General features: G+C 31.1%; 2 protein-coding genes across 4 annotated transcripts; both read right to left on the bottom strand.

Annotated features, from left to right (window-relative positions):
• Nucleotides 1-296: 296 nt before the first annotated feature.
• LOC108457419 (pleiotropic drug resistance protein 3-like) lies at nt 297-14090 on the bottom strand. Of its 3 annotated transcripts, none has more exons than XM_017756471.2 (24): nt 13725-14090; nt 13525-13648; nt 13364-13452; nt 13204-13288; nt 10543-10702; nt 10209-10285; nt 10021-10065; nt 9850-9940; nt 9478-9779; nt 9097-9378; nt 8683-8996; nt 8438-8598; nt 8251-8360; nt 4317-4470; nt 4116-4232; nt 3969-4042; nt 2936-3268; nt 2554-2844; nt 2366-2449; nt 2137-2270; nt 1593-1826; nt 1333-1504; nt 992-1246; nt 297-697 (listed from the first exon to the last, which is right to left on the bottom strand). In XM_017756471.2, exons 1-24 carry the CDS (start codon nt 14009-14011, stop codon nt 431-433), a joined length of 4242 nt encoding a protein of 1413 aa, XP_017611960.2. In that variant the 5' UTR covers nt 14012-14090; the 3' UTR covers nt 297-430. The 3 variants fall into 3 exon arrangements, with proteins under 3 accessions (XP_017611960.2, XP_017611961.2, XP_052883144.1); XM_017756472.2 differs by having other exon boundaries at nt 8257-8360; XM_053027184.1 differs by lacking the exon at nt 13725-14090 and adding an exon at nt 12392-12414 and having other exon boundaries at nt 13525-13576.
• A 2266-nt stretch (nt 14091-16356) lies between these two features.
• On the bottom strand, nt 16357-21953 carry LOC108455570 (pleiotropic drug resistance protein 3-like). Its single transcript, XM_017754118.2, has 3 exons — nt 21438-21953; nt 16480-16603; nt 16357-16407 (listed from the first exon to the last, which is right to left on the bottom strand). The coding sequence occupies exons 1-3, from the start codon at nt 21722-21724 to the stop codon at nt 16357-16359; spliced, it is 462 nt and encodes a 153-aa protein (XP_017609607.2). The 5' UTR covers nt 21725-21953.
• Between the last annotated feature and the right edge of the window lie 501 nt (nt 21954-22454).

Here is a 22454-nt window from a genome sequence, read left to right as displayed (position 1 = left end):
AGGTAGAGCCAATTAGATCGGATGTTGACCAATTTAGTCAACAATTAAGAGTTTTGATACAAAAAGTCCAACATCCATTATCGAAGATTATGTAGTGCTTAGCCTCTTAAGCAGCTGATTAGGATGTGTCATTTAGTCCTACAATGCTTGTGATTGTAAAACAAATTTACTCAAAACAACAAATTTGCATAAATAATAATAATAATAATAATTTAAACAAAAGAGTAATTAATTATTTAGCTGGGATTTTCTTAGATATAATGTTCTCAAGAGGAAACAAACTGATCCAACTAAGATTTTGTTCATGTATAAAGGAATCCATATGCTTTAGAATTTGCAAAATAATACAGAGAATTAAATACAAAGAATTCTAACTTATTGAGAAAATCATTACATGTTAATTTCTTACGACAAATTAGGAGAAAATAATTCATCTTCGCTCAAAGTTGAGACGCTTGATAAAAAATACAAAAAGTGATGAATAAATTAAGGGATAAGAAGAGAGAACAACTGCGGAAAGCATAATGTGATGATTGCCAAACCCAAAATATTGGTCTAGCAGTTTAGCTATTGTTGTAGTTTGAGTATATGCCACAATTTCATCATTTAAATCTCCATATTGTGAAGTCATCAACACATCCAAAGTCCAAGATGTGGGCACTAAATAATACATCCAGATCCACCAGCCAGGTATTTTCTACATAAACAACAAAAAAATTATTATTTTATTTACGTTTTTCTTTTCCTTTATATTCAAGAATATGAGCTAAGATTTACCTTTTACTCACGTGTAAACCTAAACTTAATAATTATTAACGATTAGGTGGAAAACATAAAAAAATATGAACAAATTGGAAGTCTAAATGTTACACAGTATGTTGGAATATTACATAACCACATTCTGAGTAAGATTAATATTAGTAACAGCAAATTTAATATATATTTCTTTAGGAGAAGAAGGATGAAGAGTAATGAGATGCAAACAACTTACCGATTTGGGAAGCAAAAAGCCAGAGAAAAGATTAAACAATGGATAGAAAAAAGAGGTTAAAGCTCCAGCTATTGCGACATTGGGTGTCAAAGCGACAAGAAGCATCCCTAAATAGTTGAAGCCCAGCAGTGTAGAGAAGATAGCATAAAAGTACCAAAACACCTTATATGTTGTCACATAGTACCCTATCATACTATATGTGAGTATCACAAACACTACCGCTTGTGTAAATAGATATGGTATCTCAATCAACACCTGCAATTCATTCATATTACTTTTACATGTTATAGCTGTGTTCACTGTATTATAATATTTATTAAGTTCATGTGTTTTTATGTTACCTGTGCAAGGGTATAACACCAGGAACAGTACATCCCTGCGAATCTTTCTCGATACATAATGACTCTCTCAGTTGCCACAAATGGTTGAACAGCTGAACCACTGTTGCATCCGAGGAATATCACAGCACCATACATTGAACCAAAAATGTTGAATAAACTCTGTTGGTTGTTTCTGTAATGAGTAGAAGATTATCAAAATGTATCACCAGAACTGCTGCCTATAATAATAATGATTCCTTTACAAATTTAACTACACTTACATTTTCGTTCCTTGGTTCCAGAACAGTAGGCCCAAGATCAAAGAGACTGAGATAGTGAAAAAGAAACGCATCAAGTTATAGGAAGGAGTTCTCCAATAAGATAAATGGAGTTTCCATAGGCAACTTTTGATCTGTCCCCAGTAGTTTTGAGCACATTGGGTTGGAAAATGCACTTCTCTTGAACCTGGACCTGAAGCTGGATTACTCAATTCCCTTACAAGCTCTATGTTGTTCCTACCAGGGAAAAGAATGGTTCATTCGCACCTTTATAAATATCCACTAATACTACTCTCAACTATATTTAAGCATCCCGGCTACCAGGGATATGCAATTAATTGAAAAAGAAAATAATGCTTTTAAGTTATGAATAGAGCCAGCAATGGAACCAAACAACTGGGAATGGGAAAACTTGTAAACTGAATCCATCACCACAATATAAACATTAGAAGGTCTAGACAAGAACATCTATCTAAAGAAGAAATCACTGGCTCCTGGTTCAACTTTAGAAAACACAAGAATTACTAAGTGTTCTAATTTAACTTACTCATATAAGGCAGAATTCTTGTAAATTTCGGCAAAGTCGATCCCAAGTTCTCTTTCTGCTGAAGCTGAAGCAACCTCTAGAATCCATGTCGCCGGGTTGCAATTATCTTTGATCTTGGGCACCCCAGGTATATTCTATCATGAAGAATAGAAGGCGGCAGTTATGCTCAGGAAGCAATAAGCTCGGTACATTTATCAGAAAATGGAAGAAGCAAAAGTGGGCAACTAACCTCAAAATATTCTGTAACCTTACTTGAATGTGGTCCTATTGGCCCATAGTAGATCACACTCCCACCAGGTTTTAGAAAAATCAACTGAGCATTAAAAGAGAGTATAGGATTCTTTTATTCAACTTTTTCATGATGGCAAGGAAATATAATGGTCCAAATAATTCTAGCCTAAGAAATGGATTTTTCACCTCATCGAATGATTCAAATATGTCATTGCTCGGTTGGTGGATCGTGCAAACAATTGTTCTACCTGTATCAGCTACATTCTTCACCGCACGCATGACTATGGCGGCAGCTCTTGCAGCCAAGCCTGTGGTAGGTTCATCCATGAATATTATAGAAGGATTAGCAACGAGTTCCACAGCTATTGTAAGTCGTTTCCGTTGCTCCGTTGATAGACCTCTAAGACCAGGTGTGCCAACTAAAGCATCCTTCACTCCACCAAGTTCAATGGTCTCAATAACTTCTTGCACAAATTCCTGCGGAATCCATTAAACCAGCAGATTTAAGTCAAATTACCATGAATTTTGATAGAAAAGAATCAGCATTTCTACATCTTTGAGGACTTACAGTTTTAGTTTTTGAATCAATACAAGCAGGAAGGCGCAGCCAAGCAGAAAAAATCAAAGATTCCTTCACTGTGATTTGAGGAGAATGTACATCATTTTGCTCACAATAACCTGATATCCTAACAAATGTTTCTTGAACCTTAGGGTAACCGTTAACTCTGATTTCGCCTTCTATGCATCCTATTGTTTTTCTCCCTGCAAGAACATCAAGAAGAGTAGTTTTCCCAGCTCCAGTAGCCCCCATCAGTGCTGTTAGAACACCTGGCCTAGCTGCTCCGGTGATATCTGAAAGTATTTTAAGTTTTCTGTGGGCATTCCCTCCTTTTCTCATTTCCTAAGAACATTGTCAAACAATGCGCCAATAATAGCAGGCATAACTCCAATTTTACAAATATATATATAACTTTTACCCCTTCTTTTAGTTTCCCTTTTTTTTTTTTCTTTAACTCTTAAATTTATATTTTATCAATTCATAAAAAAAGTAACATTAATTAATTTTACTAATATAATGTATACATAAATTATCACATAAATGACACATTAATATTTAATTATTTTTAAAAATTTTAAAAATTAAAACTCATTAAAATTAATAAAAATATTTTTATTTTAAAAAATAATTAAATATTAATATACCATCTTGTGGCAATACGACATCAACTTTTTCATTCATTTTATGATAATTTGATAAAAAAATACAATTTAAGTTTAAAAGATATTAAAAATTAAAGAGGACAAAAACCATAATGATATAAATAGTATTGTGTTAAACAATGGCTAGTGAATATACATAATATAAGTAAAACACGAAATATATGTTAAACATAAACACATGTTAACACAAATTCTGAAACATGATATTCTGTTCACAATGAGCATTACGATTCTTAGCACAATAAAATTTGTATAGATATCATAAAACATGACAAAAAAGCAAGGCATACAAGGATTAAGAAGTCATGTCAGGGTTAATGAAGTCTTCCCAAATTGGTTCTCTATGGTTATGTTGCATAAGGAAAAGATGGCGTAATTACCTGAGGTGTGTCAACACAGTATTGGAGATTCTGAAATGTTAATGTTGAGGGATCGAAAGGTAATACCATTCTCCCTGTGAAGGCAGACATGAATAATAGTTCAAACAAAAAGCAGTGATTTTAGGAAATGAAGATAAAAGAATGAACCTTTACTAGATTCTTCCTTTTTAGACACATCTTCCTTATCTGAACCATTGAGAGAATCTCCTTTCCTTATTGTGGAAAGCTTTTCATGAGAAATGACAACTCGAGAAGATCCAGGGGCTGAATGAGTTTAAACGAGTGAAAAATGAGTAACTATCTGTTTCTCTTCTCTGGAAAACAATGAAGTAAAAGAATGGAGCTTACGATTCAAGAAACTTAGGGCCAAAGTAAATCCAATGTTCCACACTAAAGCAAAACAAAGTAATACGGCAATTGAAATCCAGAAAAAATATTCTTCAAAGTCAAATCCATGGCTTTTTAGTATTTCTTGGCCTAATGTAGAGTTTGTTTCCTGGACCTGCAAAATAAGCAAAGAATGAATTTGTTTTACTTGGCTATGAGGGATGAGGAAAATAAATTAAGTTGACTTCTAGCTTTCATAGGATCTCCATTTGTTTGTGTTAAGATACATCATACATGTCATGTTGAGTAAAAAGGAAACTTAAAACATGATCTCAAAAGCTAGTTTTTAAGGCACATTTTAAGGACAAATGTGAGACTTCTGACTCCCATCTGGACAAATACTGAGCAAAATGGGGATTTCCATGCGGGTAAGGAATGTATCTCTGCATTCATCACCTATCAGAAGGCTTCACTAGTTTGGAAGTTTCCTAAAAACATATATCTGGAAAGGCTACATGGTTTCCTTTACAGATCCCTAAGCATTTGCTGGTGGCTTGAATGGCCATCCAAGATAGACTGCATACCAAGAACGGACTGATTTCATGGGATATGGGAGTTGATGGTAGATGTGGGCTATGTCAGGACCAGCAGGAAACCAGAAACGAGCTATGTCAGTACTCAGTACTCGGTTGTTATCAGCTTTTACTACCAAAGCGCTTTGTATAGAAAATTGGACATATCCTAGTGTCATTAAATTGTTCTTAAACTGTTTCATGGATTAATTTTAACCTTTATATTTTTATCAATTTGATGTTTATTGTTTTTTAATTAAATCTGATTATTAATCTTCTAAAAGAATTAAATTATTTTTATTTAACGAACATGTTAATTAAAATATTAAATTTTTAACAATGTTAGTGTGACAAATACATGACAACACATATGTGCTTTATGTTGCCTGATACTAGTTGTCTTATATAGCATATCAACAAATAATTTAAAATTTATAAAAATATTCAAAAATAAAAACAAGTTCAAAATTCTATATATATATATATATATATATGAAGTTCATAAAAGTTCAATTAAAAATTTAGTGTTTTAGTCAATATTTCTATTAAAATAACAATTCAAATATTTTTGAAATGTTGATGGTTGAATTCGACTTATTTTAAAAGGTTAATGGCCAAATTTAGCTTAAAAATAATAGTAAGGGCCAAAGTGACAAAAGATATAAATGTTAAATACTAAATTTGTTATTATACTTATAATAAAATTAATTGGTTAAAAAAAACAATGGGATAAAAATGGTATGCCCTAGCAAATAAAATATCTTTTAACATCTATCAGTAGGATTTGAAATTGGGTGATTGGTGTAATGTCTAGTTAAGAGATTTTCATGGTATGAACCATGTCACTATGTTTAAGGTTTTATTCACTTTATCTATATTTTGGTATACAAAAAAGTTTTAGGTAAATGAATCTCGATGACACAATGAAATTCAACGACTACCTATGTTTTGTACTGACGAAAAATAATCCACTGAGCATTAAGCAGAGCATAGCAAGAGTATCAAATTATATAATAATAATAAATAAATAAAAACTTTTGTAGGAATTTTTATAAAACAATCTTTGAATATAAAAGATGATAGGAGAATAGAAAGAAGTTTTGTTTTTATGTTTTTGGTTGTGGTACATTCAAATGAAAGTTTACTCCTATTTATAAGAGTTTTCATATCTTTTCATAAAGATATAACTATTCAACATGTTTATTCAGATAGTCGCCTATATTACCAATAAATTTATCTATTCAATAAATATATACTTGAATAATTATAATTTTTATTAATTAACTAAGTGACATAAGTTTCGTATTAAAGAGACATACATTATCATTATGAATAATGACAACTCTTGGTCAATAGCCAAGTGATATAACTTTATGATCACTTATAACCTTTCATTTGTAACTATTGGAACATTACAAATATTTTGAAAATGTTCCAACAATTTCCCCTAATTTTCAAAATATTCTAAATTTTGATAATTTTATAAATCAATTGCATAAATGAAGGTATCTTACAATTGAACATTCACTTAGCAAAAACATGTTAAGGTTACTCGAAATTGCATAGTAGACTGTGCATTGAGCCAACTATCCCATTTGATTAACAGAACATATCTCACGTAACAATTTCAATACCAATCAATGCACAATATTCATGAACACTATTATAGTTAGTGTCTATAACCTCTTTTCATGAGTGCTATTAGAGTCAAGCCCTGAGTTATTAGAAGCGGTCACACTTTCACTCACATATAGAGATCTCACCGAGGGTATTCTTGTAATTATAACACTCAAACATATTTACGCTATAAGTCTATTAAGACTATATCGCTCATCCTTACTTTATCATTATGGGCACCTAACATTTTTACCTTAAGATGATATATTATAGATCATTTTATAGCGCTAGTAGTCACATACTAATGATGTACTTTGTCTAGTTGATCTTAAAACTTGACGTTATACCAATGTTGAGTCGAGTTTCCATCTTGGGTGACTTAAATATTATAGGCTTGTATCTCATCCCTAAATTTTTAAATTTCCAACATAGCTATGTTAATTATTTATACCAAATGGTGAAGTTTTATATTTATTTGTGTTTTGAAAATTCACAAGACCAACATTTTCACCATGTTCAATTATCTATTCTCTCACAAAAAAAAATGCTAATAATAATATCATTTCTACTATTATCAAATTAAAACGATCGCTTTATATTTTCTATTATGTCAATACCTAGTTGTTATTAGCTTTTACCGGAAAGGTTGTATAGGAAATCGGACCTATCCTACTCTTATTAAATTGTTATTAAATTATTGTTAAAATGTTTCATGGGCTATAATAATAAATTTAACTCTCAACATTTACATCTTTTATTAAATTGACTCTTATGGCCACTAACATTTTAGAAATATTCAAAATATTTTTTTAACGAAAATATTGACAAAAACATTAAGTTTTTTTAACAACGTTGGCATTAAAAATCGCATAGCAATCCACATGTACTTTATGCTGACATGAGACTATTTTTCTTATATGTTAGATCAACAAATAATTTAAAATTTATAAAAAAAAATAAAAATAAATTCAAATTCCAAAATATATATAAAGTTCATAAAATTAAAAATCATAGTATGAAGGACTTATGGATTGTCATGCGAGCTGACATGATTAAATATTTAGCATTTTATCCAATATTTCTGTTAAAAAATTAACAATTCAATTCATTGTAAAATAAGGGTTGAATTCATCTCTTTTTGAAAAGTCAATGGTCAAATTAATAAATAATAAAAGATGTAAGCGTTAAGGGCTAAATTGGACCTATCCTACTATAGTTAAATTGTTGTTAAATTGTTTCACGGATTAACAAAAGGCATAATATTAAATTTAGCCCTCAACATTTATATCTTTTGTCAATTTGGCTCTTATTCTTTTTTTTTTTAGTTAAATTTGACCATTGGTCTTTCAAAAAAAGTCAAAATCACTTTTTTAATGAAAATGTTAACTAAAATGTTAATTTTTTAACAATGTTGATGTGACAAATTGCATGGTAGTCTACATGTACTTCATGCTGACATGACGCTATTTATTTTAGATATCAAGTCAACAAATAAATTAAACTTTATAAAAATATTTAAAAACAAAAATAAGTTCAAAATTCAATATATATATATATATATATATATATATAAGTTCATAAAAAAAATAGCATGAATGATACATGAACTATCATGTAGGCTACCATGATTAAAATATTAGCGTTTTAATTAGTATTTCTGTTAAAAGTTTAACAATTCAACTCTTTTTAAAAGGCTGATGGTGAAATTTAATTCGAAAAAATAATGGTCAAATTGATGAGAGAGAGAGAGAGAGAGATGTCATTACCCTTACCCTTTGCCATCTTGGAGCATGTAATTCATTTCCTGAGAGCCCTATGGCTGAATATGTGACTGGGGAAACCCAAAACACCCACCTCAACCAGCTTGGCATGGATGCTGTAACCAAAGGAATAACATTAAAGGAATCATCATTGATTGTTAGTAGGTTTCATACTTATTAAGAACTATACTACATTGTGGCATGATGAAGCCACAAACTATCTGTTTCGTGAAAATTATAAGAGTGGCAGCTGCTATTGAAGAATCCATAGTTTGGCAAACGGATGCCAAGAAACGAAACAGGGATGCCGATGATACTTGCATAGTAAAATACATAAGGAACTGACGGAAGAACCTGAAAGAAGGTAAAGGTAAAGGTCACAGAAACCTGAGTGCCAATAATTTCTTTCAAAAATTAGAGTTTTTGAAACTCACTCACCTCCAAACTTGAGGGCTGTATCCTATGGCATAATAGGTAAGAGATGTCCAAACCAGGGACTGAAAAAATGAAACGGGAATCTTTAAAATAATACATGGGATTGCAAAAGCCCATGCTGGGTAAAACCCCAACGTTTTCTGCTTGTAGAAACTTGAGAGTCTAGAAACAGTCACGGCTAGCTCAGAAAATTCATCAACAACAAGTATCAAGACTGCATAAAATATTGCTCCCAAGTAGTAATTTGCATGAAGCGCATCAATATCCATATCACTTTTACGAAATGAAGTCATTGTCACAATTGCAATGATGACAACCTGCCATGAAACAAGTTTTTAAGTTAACACTTACATCTCAATTTATGTTTCCAAAACTAAAGCAGAGATGATGATGATATAAATATAAATAAAACGAGACCTGAGTGAATTTGAATATATACAAATATTTGTTCCTTCTCATGAGGAGAACTTCTCTTGACATGCAAGCTCTGAAGATTTCCCATCTTGAAACAGAATAGAAATTAAAGGAAAGAGCATTCTTGTGGCATTGAGATTTATCATATGGCTCTGACAGATCCTCCTCTATCCGTTTTCTCAAAAGAGATGCTCTAAATTTCTCGGAGAACACATCGGCTGAAAAGTAGGAGTAGGGTAACTCAGTATTGTACCAGTATTGTGCTTGATCTTTCTTGGATAATACCTGTAGCATACTCATATATCAAACTTCAAGCTGAAGAAATAACACAAATACTCTGGGGTTACGAGAAAAAAAGAATAATTGAAACTGGATTTCACTTGCCTCTTGAAGGAAGTCTACAATCTCTTTCCTTTGAGGACATCTAAAGCCACAGCTTTCGAAGAATTCGACAACGGCGTCACGTGGTCCATGATATAAAATTTTTCCTTCAGCCATCAATATAATGTCGTCGAAAAGCTCAAAGGTCTCAGGTGAAGGCTGAAGCAATGCGACCAACAAAGTTGCGTCTGTGATATGCACCAGTTGCTGGAGACAAGAAACAATTTGAAATGCTGTGGAACTGTCAAGCCCATTGGTAATTTCGTCCATAAATAAAGTTTTTATAGGGCCAACAATGACCTCCCCTGCACAATTTACATACATGTATATCAACACAAGATTGAATAGCTCAACTATTCAACATGAAATGATTACCTGTGGTCACCCTCTTCTTCTGACCACCAGAGATACCTCTTTGAAGGGCATCTCCAACTATTGTACCAGCACAAATATCAAGTCCAAGAATCTGCAGTGTCAAGGGTTTGGAAACATAAGACCTACGCATTATAAAAGGAAGCATGATTAAGCTTGGTCACCAAAATTTACTTTTAGTATGTAGTCCGTTTGAAGGGTTCGGCTTGCCCATGTAGCCTGTATAATCAGACCAAATTGTTATAATTTATAAATTTCTCAAATAACATCCACTAGAAGAACAAACTATATGCAAAATCCAAAAAATTAAAGTTCAAACCAAATATTCTGACACTTAAACTTCATCTTGTTTTGTCATATACCTTCATGTAAGCATCAATATCTGGATCTGGAACAATCCCTGCTTCCTTCTCCCTTCTGCTTACCTCCATCATTAATTCTTCATAACCATATAACAAATGTTATTGAGTACCAACCAAGCCAGAAAATATACGAACAGAAGAGATAAATGTTATTTCGAGTATCAAAATAGGGAGACAAAATCTCGAAACTAAAATTGAGTATAGAAACATCCATAACAGTATCTTCATCATTGAGGGAGTGAGACATGCTCTCAACAAAATTCAAATTTTTTTTATACTTTTTTGCTAAAAATAGTGGGAAAAGAATACAAAATATTGATTAATGAAATAGCACCTTGTCGGTTGCCTAAACCCTGACAACGAGCAGAAAAATCAAGAGTTTCCCTGACTGTCAACTCCGGAATATGCAAGTCATCTTGGCTTATATATGCTGACGTCCTCTGGGGAACAAATTCTTCTAGTTTGTATCCATTATAAGAAACTTCCCCGCTTACCTATTACAATCAACCCAAAAAATAGAGATTCTTCAAACCATCTTACTTTTTCTATAAATTTAGCCTATTATATACTTTTTGCATTTTGACAACCTGCTTTCACAACATTATATGAATAGTATATTTAAAACGAAAACTTAACAAAATAAATTATATTTCTTATTATCTTTAATTTAAGATTTAATTGCACAAGACTTTCTCAAACTATTACCTTAATTTTAGATTAGTCTTTAAACTTTAAAATTTTTAATTACATCCTTAAACTATTCACGTTATATCAATTAGGTCTTTTTATTGTTAAAACCATTAAATTAACTGATAAATAACATGTCAAACCTTATATAGCTAAATCTAAAAGAAATAAATAGAACATTGTCGCATAACTTTTAAATATAAAAGCTAAAAAAAAAAAAATAGTAAACAGTAAAACTTCTATAAAAGCGTTGAAAAACTTAAAATTAAGATTTCTAAAATATGTATCTATTTTATAGTATTCATTTTTCTTAAATTTTAATTTTAAACTATGTCACATAATATCGATACATCATTTAACAGTTAAATTAACGATTTTAGTAACAAAAGAACTTAATTAATATAACATTGATAGTTTAGAGATGTAATTAAAATGTTTTAAAGTTTAGGACCAATTAAAATAAAGGTCATAGATTGGGGATGTTCAGTGCAATTAACTTTTAATATACTTTTATTGTATCTTATAGTTTATTCACTAAAAGGTTTTTATCATATATCATTTTGTATGAAAAATTATCATAGTTTTTATACATAATTTCTTTTATATAATTATATAATTTTTTATTATTTTAGAGAAACTAAAATGGTCAAAATCGCCATAAGTCCTTGTAAATTTCAAAATTCTAAAATTTAGTCCTTGTACTTTTATTTCTGAAAATATATTCCTTTACTTTCAAATTTCAAAATTAATATCCAACTATTAACACCGTTAAATTTTTCCATTAAATTTAAGGTTATTATAACGTCATTTTGTTATTATATAGTTACTAAGTGAGTATTATTTTTTTAATGTCACACCAACAAGTTTCAGAGAAAAATTAACAATATTAACATTTTGACCTGAACATTGAAATATAAAAATAAAAAAATTAATTTCAAACTTGAAAAAATATAGAAATTTATCTCATATTTTAACCAATAAAATATTAAAAAAAAGAGACCACCATTATTTGACCAACCATGTTAGACCATATTTATTTAGTGTCGTTTTATAAAAAAAAGGGTTCGATCGTCTAATATATATCTTAGAAAACGACTCCCAGCCTTTCTAAATTATAGGTATAGTCCTCCCATTTTTCTATTTTAACTATTTCTAAAATACCTCTTCTATTTTACTATAATAGTCCCTACTAACCTTTTGACAAAATAGTCCTTACTAAATTAATTGATTCTTAAGTATGTTTTCTTAACAAATTTAATTTATATACATAAAATGTTTAAAAATAATTATAATTTTTGAAAAGAATATTTTTTATTTAAAATATATACCTCTTACAATATTAATTATTTAAAATTAATATATTAAATATAATAAATGAATTATTTTACAAAATTAGAAATTATATTATGCCACATATTTATATTTTATATCATATTTTAATATGGTATGATATGATATGTTATATTATTTCTATATCAAGTTGCTGGTGCGCTCACAAGGAAGGTAGATTTATTCTTTTCTGCAACAAAAATAGAAGACTTGATTATATATATATATATATATATATAATTGTGTGTATGTATATATCACTTCATTTTATGATATTGTTACTTCCATACATCTAAGAAAAAATTTCATCATGGATATTAGGAATATGAGTTTAAGTAAATGCTGAATTAATCGTGACTTTTATACACCAACAAAACGTCCCTACTTGTAGATCTAAGTTAAAACTAGAATCAATTTTATTTTTATTATTGAACTAAGGTCATGTTCAAATACAACTCATCTAAATCTTTGCCAAGTGGCTCTAAAGCTGAATGAATTATTAGAAAATTTTGATTCTCATAAAAAAATATTTGATGTATTTAAAAAAGATTAAATCATTATTTGGGTCTAAATTTAGTTTTTTTTTCAAATTAGGTTTTAAACTTGACAATTATTTTTATATTAGACTTGATTTTTTGTTTAAGTGAAGTGTTTGATATTGACAATTGTTTATATATTAGGGCCTAAACTTAAAGGTTTTAAGAATTAACTTAGATAAAAAGTTGAAATTCAATACAAAAACATTTATTAAGTTCAAGGCTCAATTTAAAAGAAAAAGAAAAATTTTAAATTTTTATATGAGAACAATTATCAAATTTAAATTCGTAAGAAAAATCATACTTTTAAATCTTGTGAATAGAAAATAAGCGTTAAAAACTTTCTTGTCATTTAAGTTTCATCCAATTCAAGGAATAGTTGAGTGAATATAAAAATATTATAGAGGAAAAGCCATTTTTCTAAGAAAGAATGTTGGTGATACCTTGAGAGATCCGTTTAGATTCGCTGAAAGTGCCTTCAACAGGGAGGTCTTCCCACATCCAGGAGGGCCAAGCAGCAGGCTCATCCTGCACAAAATCTCATTGAATTACATACATATCTATCAATCAATCAATCAAGCATTAATTCTAAGGCTTTCATACCTTCCAGGCTTTATGATGCCGCTAACATTGTTAATAATGCTTATTTTGGCTCGGTGCGTCTTAAAACCAAACAGCCTTACTGCAGGGTACTGTCCAAAAACAAAATTCCAATTCATTTACTAGCAATCTTTGAAAAAAAGCTTCTCCTTCATACTACTTACACAGAGAACGGACAGAAGACAATTCCACAACGTGGGTAGAGGCTTCCCATGAACCACATCACATTCAGCTTCCACGCTAAGATTTCTGTATCTCACCTCCACCGTGGGCAACTTTACACCAACTCTACAAACAAATATAATAACCAGTGATTTAGATTACATGTCTAAATGGAACAAACAAAGGGAAATTAGGTTAGGACCTGTCCAGTCTTTTTCTAGTCTTGTGCAACAACCGGAGGTTATCTTTCTCTATGTTTTTGATAAGCTTCTCTATCAAAACATGGCGCTCCTCAGCACTAAGCTTCTTAATATCTACCACTTCCACTCCTCTACCAAACCCTGCTACAGTCCCATCACCTTTATCTGTTGAACATTGCGACTCCATTTCACCATATACACGTTCCATACTAACCAACTCAACACAATAGTTTCCAGTTTCCACTATGAACTTATATCTGTAGGCCTCGCCCTTTGTATATATATGCATATATTTGCGGAGACCATCATTTCAGAATCTACCACTTATATCACGTATAATAATAGTGTAATTTTTTTATATCTAGTAATTATAAGTGATATGTGTGCAATAGTTACCAACTTTTTTTATATAGATTAATAGATTTTTTTTGCATTTTTCTATTCCGTTTATTGTTTATATTCTATGGCCGTGATTGCTTTTTCGAATAACCTTGTTTTTATATCTCATTAGTGCATACAATAGGTATAGCTATAAATATTAATATAGGAAATAATGTTAAATATTATTGTTTCTTAAAGAACCGTCAAATAATTAAGTGGGTTTAAATGTTTATTCAACTTTATTAGGATAAGTAAATGTTACTGATAGTTCCTATAAGTTCACAGTGACTAATTATTAAAGTTAGGTAATTGTTAGGTGATTATTAATTAATTAACTTTATTATACATATGCATAACTGTTGGAACATAAAAGGATCATATGTACTTAGATATATAAATCTATAATAGAATATTTGATGTATTGTTGGTATATAGATCTCACGCACCATCGATAAATAATAATATTGCATCTTAAATTAATTATAAAAATGCTAAAATCTTAAACTCTAAATTCATAAATCCAATATCTTAAATTCGAGAATTATTAATATTTCTTTATAATAGTTTTGATTAATGTTTAATAATGTTTGAATAAAATTATTAGTATTTATTTACAAGTCTTCCATATTTTTGTTTTAATTAAATAATAATGTGTTACAATTCACGATAATACATAAGACTTATACACTAACAATACATTAAAAAGTATTCTATACCCATTTTAAATTTAATAATGAACAATATTTACTTACTTTGACAATTTTAATATTGAAAAGTCAATTTTGACAATTTACAGTATTAAATACATAATTAGTTATTCCTTCTTTCCTTTCCTGAGCAAAGACGGCATTGACGCTGCCTGCAGACAAATTGTAGAAGGTGGAATTCAGTAAATATTTTAGGGTTAAAAATTAAATTATAATTTTTACTATAGTAAAAATATAATTTTAACATTTGAATAGCCTTATCATTATACTTTTTAAAAGGTTAAATCAAATTTTTATCATTTTTAAGGGGATAAACTGTAATTTTACTTTTACTAATGTGAACTTTTTAAAAGGTTAAATGAAATTTAGGGGGTCAATCCCCCTAGCTATGGCTCTGAACTATTGTTTCAAAATTTTAAATCAAATCACCTATACCATCCTTTTCTTCACTAAAAATTTAAATTTAGTCTATGTAATACGCTCAAATTTCAAATTACATAATAATGATTAAATTTCAATTTTGATTTCTATACTATAATAAAATTTAGATTCGATCTTTATACTTCAATTTTTGACATAATTGGGTACCTCAAAATTTTACAATCTCATTGATTAATTCAAATACTTTGTTTTGAATAAATGTTGATGAAATTTTAAGAGTTATTAATGCTATTAAAATTATTTGTTAAATTCAAGTCCATTGCAATATTTTTTTAGTTATATGGTTATTAAGTAAGTATCTTTTTTAATTTCAAATTATCATATTAGCAAATATAATGAAAAATTTTAATGGTATTAATAATTGAATATGCATTTTAAATTCAAAAATAAATAAACTGAAATTTTAAAATTAAATTTCAAAACACAAAAGTATATTTTGATATTCAAAATGTTGATCTTACTCAAAAGAAAAATATTAATAATTAACCAAGGGAATGTAGGAGTTATGTTTTGAAAACTTATTACATTGCATAATGTTGAAAGAATGTACAAGATATGAATGAGTTGAATATGATTCTATTCCGATATATCACAAAAGGAGTAGATGCTTAATAAAAGAAGGGCTACTAATTTATTGCATCTTTTTCCGCGTAAGAGTACAAATATCTTTTTCTTTTTGCCGCCATTCCATAAATACCCCAATGCATCACACCTCTCCACTTAATATTATAAAATATTTAAATTAATCTGATAATATTTTTAGAAAACTTTATATTATTTTTAAAATAATAAATATAATTATGAGATTGTTTTATATTTTCTTTATAAAATTTATAAAAAATAATTTATACTTAAAATATTTTTAAAAATAAATTAAACAAAACTTAAATTTAAAACACATTCGAAAAAAAAAAACTTACGACACAAAAATATTTAAAATCTCAATTTTCTATTTCAACAAAAGTTATATTGATTTTTGTTTTATTTTTAATACATATGGTCTTTACATATTTTCTTTTGCCACCCATCATGATTATGCACATATATAATTAAATTAATTTTAAAAACTTCCATGTTTGCTTTTGCAAACCTTAATCACTTATAATTATATTTTGGCTCGGTGCGTCTTAAAACCAAACAGCCTTACTGCAGGGTACTGTCCAAAAACAAAATTCCAATTCATTTACTAGCAATCTTTGAAAAAAAGCTTCTCCTTCATACTACTTACACAGAGAACGGACAGAAGACAATTCCACAACGTGGGTAGAGGCTTCCCATGAACCACATCACATTCAACTTCCACGCTAAGATTTCTGTATCTCACCTCCACCGTGGGCAACTTTACACCAACTCTACAAACAAATATAATAACCAGTGATTTAGATTACATGTCTAAATGGAACTGTTAGAATTAAGTGACCCAAATTCTTATTTAAATAAAATACGATGGAAAATAAAATAAAAGTAAAATCCATATAGAACTAGACTTCTTTTATTTTATTTTAGAATAAGGTTTTTAAACCTTATTAAACTCCATCTATTTTATATTGATTAGATAAGGTGTTTCAATCCTACTAGAATATGGCTTTGCAAGCCTATAAATAGACATAGTCTATTCCTCTTGTATTTGAGTAAAATTTTTCGACATAGTGAATTTTCTTCTCCTCTGCCTGTGGTTTTTTCGAAAGGGTTTTCACGTAAAATTTATGTGTTCTTTATTTTTATTTATTTTATTCTATTTTATTTTTCACAAATTGGTATCTCGAGCTTAGGGTTATTCATCTCGATCACGGTAATGGCGTCTTTGAAGTATGAAATTCATTGTTGGATCGCAACACCGATTTGCGTTGTGGCAAATTAAGATGCAAGCGTTCTTGCATAGATGGATCTAGAGGATGCCCTGCTAGGATAGATAAGATGCCTTCGACATTAACAGATGAAGAGAAGAAGCGTAAGGATCGAAAGGCATTAACACAATTACATCTCGCATTTGTCCAACGAAATTTTGCGGGATGTGATGAAAGAGAAAACTGCATTGCATTATGGAAGAGGCTAGAACAAATATGTATGTCGAAAACTCTAACAAGCAAGTTGCATATGAAGCGGCGTCTTTATGCTCATCGTTTGGAGGAAGGTGCGTCGTACACGAACACTTAACAAGTGTTTAAAGAAATTCTCTCAAACTTGGAGGCCATGGAGGTTCAGTATGATAAGGAAGATCTAGGGTTGATTCTACTTTGTTCGTTGCCCCCGTCTTATTCAACCTTTAGAGACACGATTTTATATAGCCGCGAGTCTCTCACAGTTGATGAGGTTTATGATTCTTTAACCTCGTATGATAAGATGAAGCATCTTGTGGTTAAACCCAACTCTCGGGAGAGGGTCTCATTGTTCGTGGGAGACAAGACCGGAATGTTGATGATGATCGTGGTAGAACACAGGAACGGAATCCTCGTGGTAAATCTAAGGGTAGATCGAAATCTTCAAATAGAGGTAAAACTTGCAACTTCTGCAAGAAGAAAGGGCACATTAAATCTGAGTGCTCTAAGCTACAAAATAAGATTAAAAGGGAGGCTGCGAATCAAAGGGAAAACAAACGGAAAATTCGGTGAAGTGATGTTGTAGAAGACTACAGCGATGGTGAACTTCTAGTTGCTTCATCAATGATTCTAAAGTAAGCGAGAGTGGATACTTGATTCAGCTGCACCTTCCACATGAGTCCCAATCGGGATTGGTTTACAACTTATGAAACGATGATCTCAAGGTGTTGTTTTGATGGGAAATAATGCTTCATGTAAAATCGCGGTGTTGGAACAATTAAAGTTAAGATGTTTGATGGAGTTGTCGAACACTTAGTGACGTGCGGCATGTTCGAATTGAAAAGAAATTTAATTTCGTTGAGTACTCTTGATTCAAAAGGGTGCAGATACACACCTGAAAGTGGGGTTTTAAAGATTTCAAAGGGTCCTTGTTGTGATGAAAGGGCAAAGAAAGATTGCCAAGTTATATGTTTCTGAGGTTTCTTTATTCTTGGTGATGCATTTGTCGCTTCCTCTTCCTTGTCGATGATGATATTACTAAACTTTGGCATATGCGCCTAGGGCATATGAGTGAGAATGGCATGGCGAAATTAAGCAAAGAGGACTTCTTAATGGGCAAGGAATTTGCAAACCGAATTTCTGTGAGCACTGTGTTTTGGGAAGCAAAAGAGAGTTCGATTCACTAGAGGAATCCATAACACGAAGGAAGCGTTGGAGTATATCCATTACGATCGTGGGGGCCGTCGAGTGCCTTGAGAGGTGGAGCTAATTATATGCTAACCTTTATTGATGATTTTTCCGAAAAGTTTGGGCGTTCTTCCCAAGCGAAAAGCGATGTGTTTTCCACATTTAAGTCTTGGAAAATTATGATTGAAAAAGCAGACGGAAAAGCAGATAAAATACCTCCGTGCAGACAATGGCTTAGAGTTACGCTACGATGAGTTTAATAGATTGTGCAAGTCGGAAGGATCATGAGACACTTGATATTCGTCATACTCCACAAAAAAGCGGCGTTGCGAGCGAATGAACGAGCGATCATGGAGAAGGTTCGATGTATGTTGTCAAATGCCAACTTACCGAAGTCATTTTGGGCAGAAGCAGCCTCTACTGCATGTTTTTTGATCAACCGATCTCCATCCGTTGCCATTGAGAAAAAGACTCCACAAGAGGTATGGTCTGGTAATCCTGCTAATTATTACGATTTAAAGATTTTTGGGTGTCTGCGTATGCTCATGTTGATAATGGAAAATTGGAACCGAGATCCATTAAATGTGTTTTCTTGGTTATAAAGCTGGTGTAAAAGGCTATAAGTTATGGTGTCCTGAAAATAGAAAAGTTGTGATTAGCGGAGATGTTGTTTTTGATGAAACTGCTATGCTACCTAACTTATCTCTTAAAGACTCTTCCAATAAAGAAAACCAAAAGCAGGTGGAGCATCAGATTAATACAGAATCAACTCCTCAAGCCAGTACAAAAATTGAGAATAGAGTTGCTTCTTCACCGCAATACTCTATCGCCAAAAACAGGACAAGAAGAGAAATTAAACCTCCAAAGAAGTATGCCGAGGTTGATCTAGTTGCTTATGCTTTAAATGTGGCTGAAGATATAGATGCGAATCAAGAGCCATTTAATTATTACGAGGCGATTAGTTGTGAAGACTCGAGAAAAGTGGATGTTTGCTATGCAAGAGGAGATGGAATCACTCCACAAAAAGCAGAACATGGGATCTTGTAAAACTTCCTAAAGGTAAAAAGGTTTCGTTGTAAATGGGTGTTTAAAAAGAAAGAAGGACTCAGGAGTTGAAGAACCGGATATAAAGCAAGGCTTGTTGCAAAGGGTTCTGATCAAATTCGAGTGGACTTCACAGATGTGTTCTCTCCGGTTGTTAAGCATAGTTCGATTCGAGCTTTGCTTGGTATTGTTGCCATGCATGATTTGGAGCTTGAGCGTTAGATGTAAAACGCATTTTGCATAGAGAACTTGAGGAAGATATTTACATGCAACAACGGAGGGTTTTATAGTCTCGAAAAAGAGGACTATGTTTGCTTGCTAAAAAGTCCCTTTACGGTTTGAAACAGATCACCAAGACAATGGTACAAGAGGTTTGATTCCTTTATGACTTCTCATAATTTCAAAAGAAGTAGTTTTGACAGTTGTGTCTACTTTAAGAAAAAGCAGTGATGGTTCTTTTGTGTATCTACTTCTTTATGTTGATGACATGTTGATAGCAACAAAAGATAAAGAGAGATAAGAAAGGTTAAAGCCCAACTAAGTGAAGAATTTGAGATGAAAGATTTAGGACCAGCAAAGAAGATACTTGGTATGGAGATTCTCGAGATAGAAAAGCAAGTAAATTGTACCTAAGTCGAAAGGGTACATTGAGAAAGTTCTTTGAGTTCAATATGCGAATGCTAAGCACGTTAGTACTCCTTTAGCAGCCCATTTCAGACTTTCATCGGCCTTATCTCCTCAATCAGATAATGAGATTGAGTACATGTCACATGTTCCATACTCTAGTGCAGTAGGATCTCTCATGTATGCTATGGTTTGTTCACGTCCAGATTTATCATATGCCATCCGTGCAGGTTAGCAAGATACATGGCGAATCCTGGTAAAGAACACTGGAAAGCAGTTCAGTGGATTTTAAGATACTTACGAGGCACTACTAATGTTTGCTTACAGTTTGGAAGAACTAAAGATGGAGTTATAGGGTATGTTGATGCTGATTTTGCTGGAGACCTTGATAGAAGAAGATCTCTCACGAGTTACGTCTTTACAATCGGAGGTTGTGCAATTAGTTGGAAAGCCACTTTGCAAACTACGATCGTTTTGTCTACCACTGAAGTGAGTACATGGCGATTCTTGAGGCTTGTAAAGAAGCTATTTGGTTGAAGGGACTATTTAGTGAACTCAATGAAGACCTTCAAATCAGCACGATTTTGTGACGGTCAGTGCCATCTTTCTTACAAAAGATCAAATGTTTCATGAGAGAACAAAACACATTGATATTCGGTATCATTTTGTTCGTGATATTATTGCTCGTGGTGATATTGTTGTGAGCAAAATTAGCACTCATGAAAATCCTGCAGATATGATGACTAAGTCACTTCCTATAACCAAGTTTGAGCATTGCTTAGACTTGGTTGGTGTTCATTGTTGAAGTTAAACCCTTAAGGGGTTTTTTGGAAGAGGTGAAGAACTTGTTTATTGAAAGTTCGCGATGAAGAACTTGTTCATTGAGAATTTGTGTCAAGGTGGAGATTGTTAGAATTAAGTGACCCAAATTCTTATTTAAATAAAATACGATGGAAAATAAAATAAAAGTAAAATCCATATAGAACTAGACTTCTTTTATTTTATTTTAGAATAAGGTTTTTAAACCTTATTAAACTCCATCTATTTTATATTGATTAGGATAAGGTGTTTCAATCCTACTAGAATATGGCTTTGCAAGCCTATAAATAGACATAGTCTATTCCTCTTGTATTTGAGTAAAAATTTTTCAACATAGTGAATTTTCTTCTCCTCTGCCCGTGGTTTTTTTCCCGAAAGGGTTTCCACGTAAAATTTATGTGTTTTTTATTTTTATTTATTTTATTCTATTTTATTTTTCACAGGAACAAACAAAGGGAAATTAGGTTAGGACCTGTCCAGTCTTTTTCTAGTCTTGTGCAACAACCGGAGGTTATCTTTCTCTATGTTTTTGATAAGCTTCTCTATCAAAACATGGCGCTCCTCAGCACTAAGCTTCTTAATATCCACCACTTCCACTCCTCTACCAAACCCTACTACAGTCCCATCACCTTTATCTGTTGAACATTGCGACTCCATTTCACCATATACACGTTCCATACTAACCAACTCAACACAATAGTTTCCAGTTTCCACTATGAACTTATATCTGTAGGCCTCGCCCTTTGTATATATATGCATATATTTGCGGAGACCATCATTTCAAAATCTACCACTTATATCACGTATAATAATAGTGTAATTTTTTTTTATATCTAGTAATTATAAGTGATATGTGTGCAATAGTTACCAACTTTTTTTTTATATAGATTAATAGATTTTTTTTTTTGCATTTTTTCTATTCCGTTTATTGTTTATATTCTATGGCCGTGATTGCTTTTTCGAATAACCTTGTTTTTATATCTCATTAGTGCATACAATAGGTATAGCTATAAATATTAATATAGGAAATAATGTTAAATATTATTGTTTCTTAAAGAACCGTCAAATAATTAAGTGGGTTTAAATGTTTATTCAACTTTATTAGGATAAGTAAATGTTACTGATAGTTCCTATAAGTTCACAGTGACTAATTATTAAAGTTAGGTAATTGTTAGGTGATTATTAATTAATTAACTTTATTATACATATGCATAACTGTTGGAACATAAAAGGATCATATGTACTTAGATATATAAATCTATAATAGAATATTTGATGTATTGTTGGTATATAGATCTCACGCATCATCGATAAATAATAATATTGCATCTTAAATTAATTATAAAAATGCTAAAATCTTAAACTCTAAATTCATAAATCCAATATCTTAAATTGAGAATTATTAATATTTCTTTATAATAGTTTTGATTAATGTTTAATAATGTTTGAATAAAATTATTAGTATTTATTTACAAGTCTTCCATATTTT

Source organism: Gossypium arboreum, chromosome 4 (genome assembly GCF_025698485.1).
Source record: "Gossypium arboreum isolate Shixiya-1 chromosome 4, ASM2569848v2, whole genome shotgun sequence".
Taxonomy (NCBI): Eukaryota; Viridiplantae; Streptophyta; class Magnoliopsida; order Malvales; family Malvaceae; genus Gossypium; species Gossypium arboreum.
The sequence above is the reverse complement of the archived record's forward strand: the minus strand, read 5'-3'. Positions and strand labels throughout refer to the sequence as shown.

What these genes read in the sequence shown, in the direction of transcription:
- LOC108455570 (XM_017754118.2), bottom strand. Translation starts at nt 21,724, where the DNA reads ATGCATATATATACAAAGGGCGAGGCCTACAGATATAAGTTCATAGTG. An exon ending in ACTAGAAAAAGACTGGACAG is followed by an intron (nt 16,604 to 21,437) that starts GTCCTAACCTAA and finishes ATTTGTTTGTAG; the next exon opens with AGTTGGTGTAAAGTTGCCCA. An exon ending in GTCTTCTGTCCGTTCTCTGT is followed by an intron (nt 16,408 to 16,479) that starts GTAAGTAGTATG and finishes GTTTTTGGACAG; the next exon opens with TACCCTGCAGTAAGGCTGTT.
- LOC108457419 (XM_017756471.2), bottom strand. Translation starts at nt 14,011, where the DNA reads ATGCATATATATACAAAGGGCGAGGCCTACAGATATAAGTTCATAGTG. An exon ending in GTCTTCTGTCCGTTCTCTGT is followed by an intron (nt 13,453 to 13,524) that starts GTAAGTAGTATG and finishes GTTTTTGGACAG; the next exon opens with TACCCTGCAGTAAGGCTGTT. An exon ending in TTGATTCAAAAACTAAAACT is followed by an intron (nt 2,845 to 2,935) that starts GTAAGTCCTCAA and finishes TGGATTCCGCAG; the next exon opens with GAATTTGTGCAAGAAGTTAT.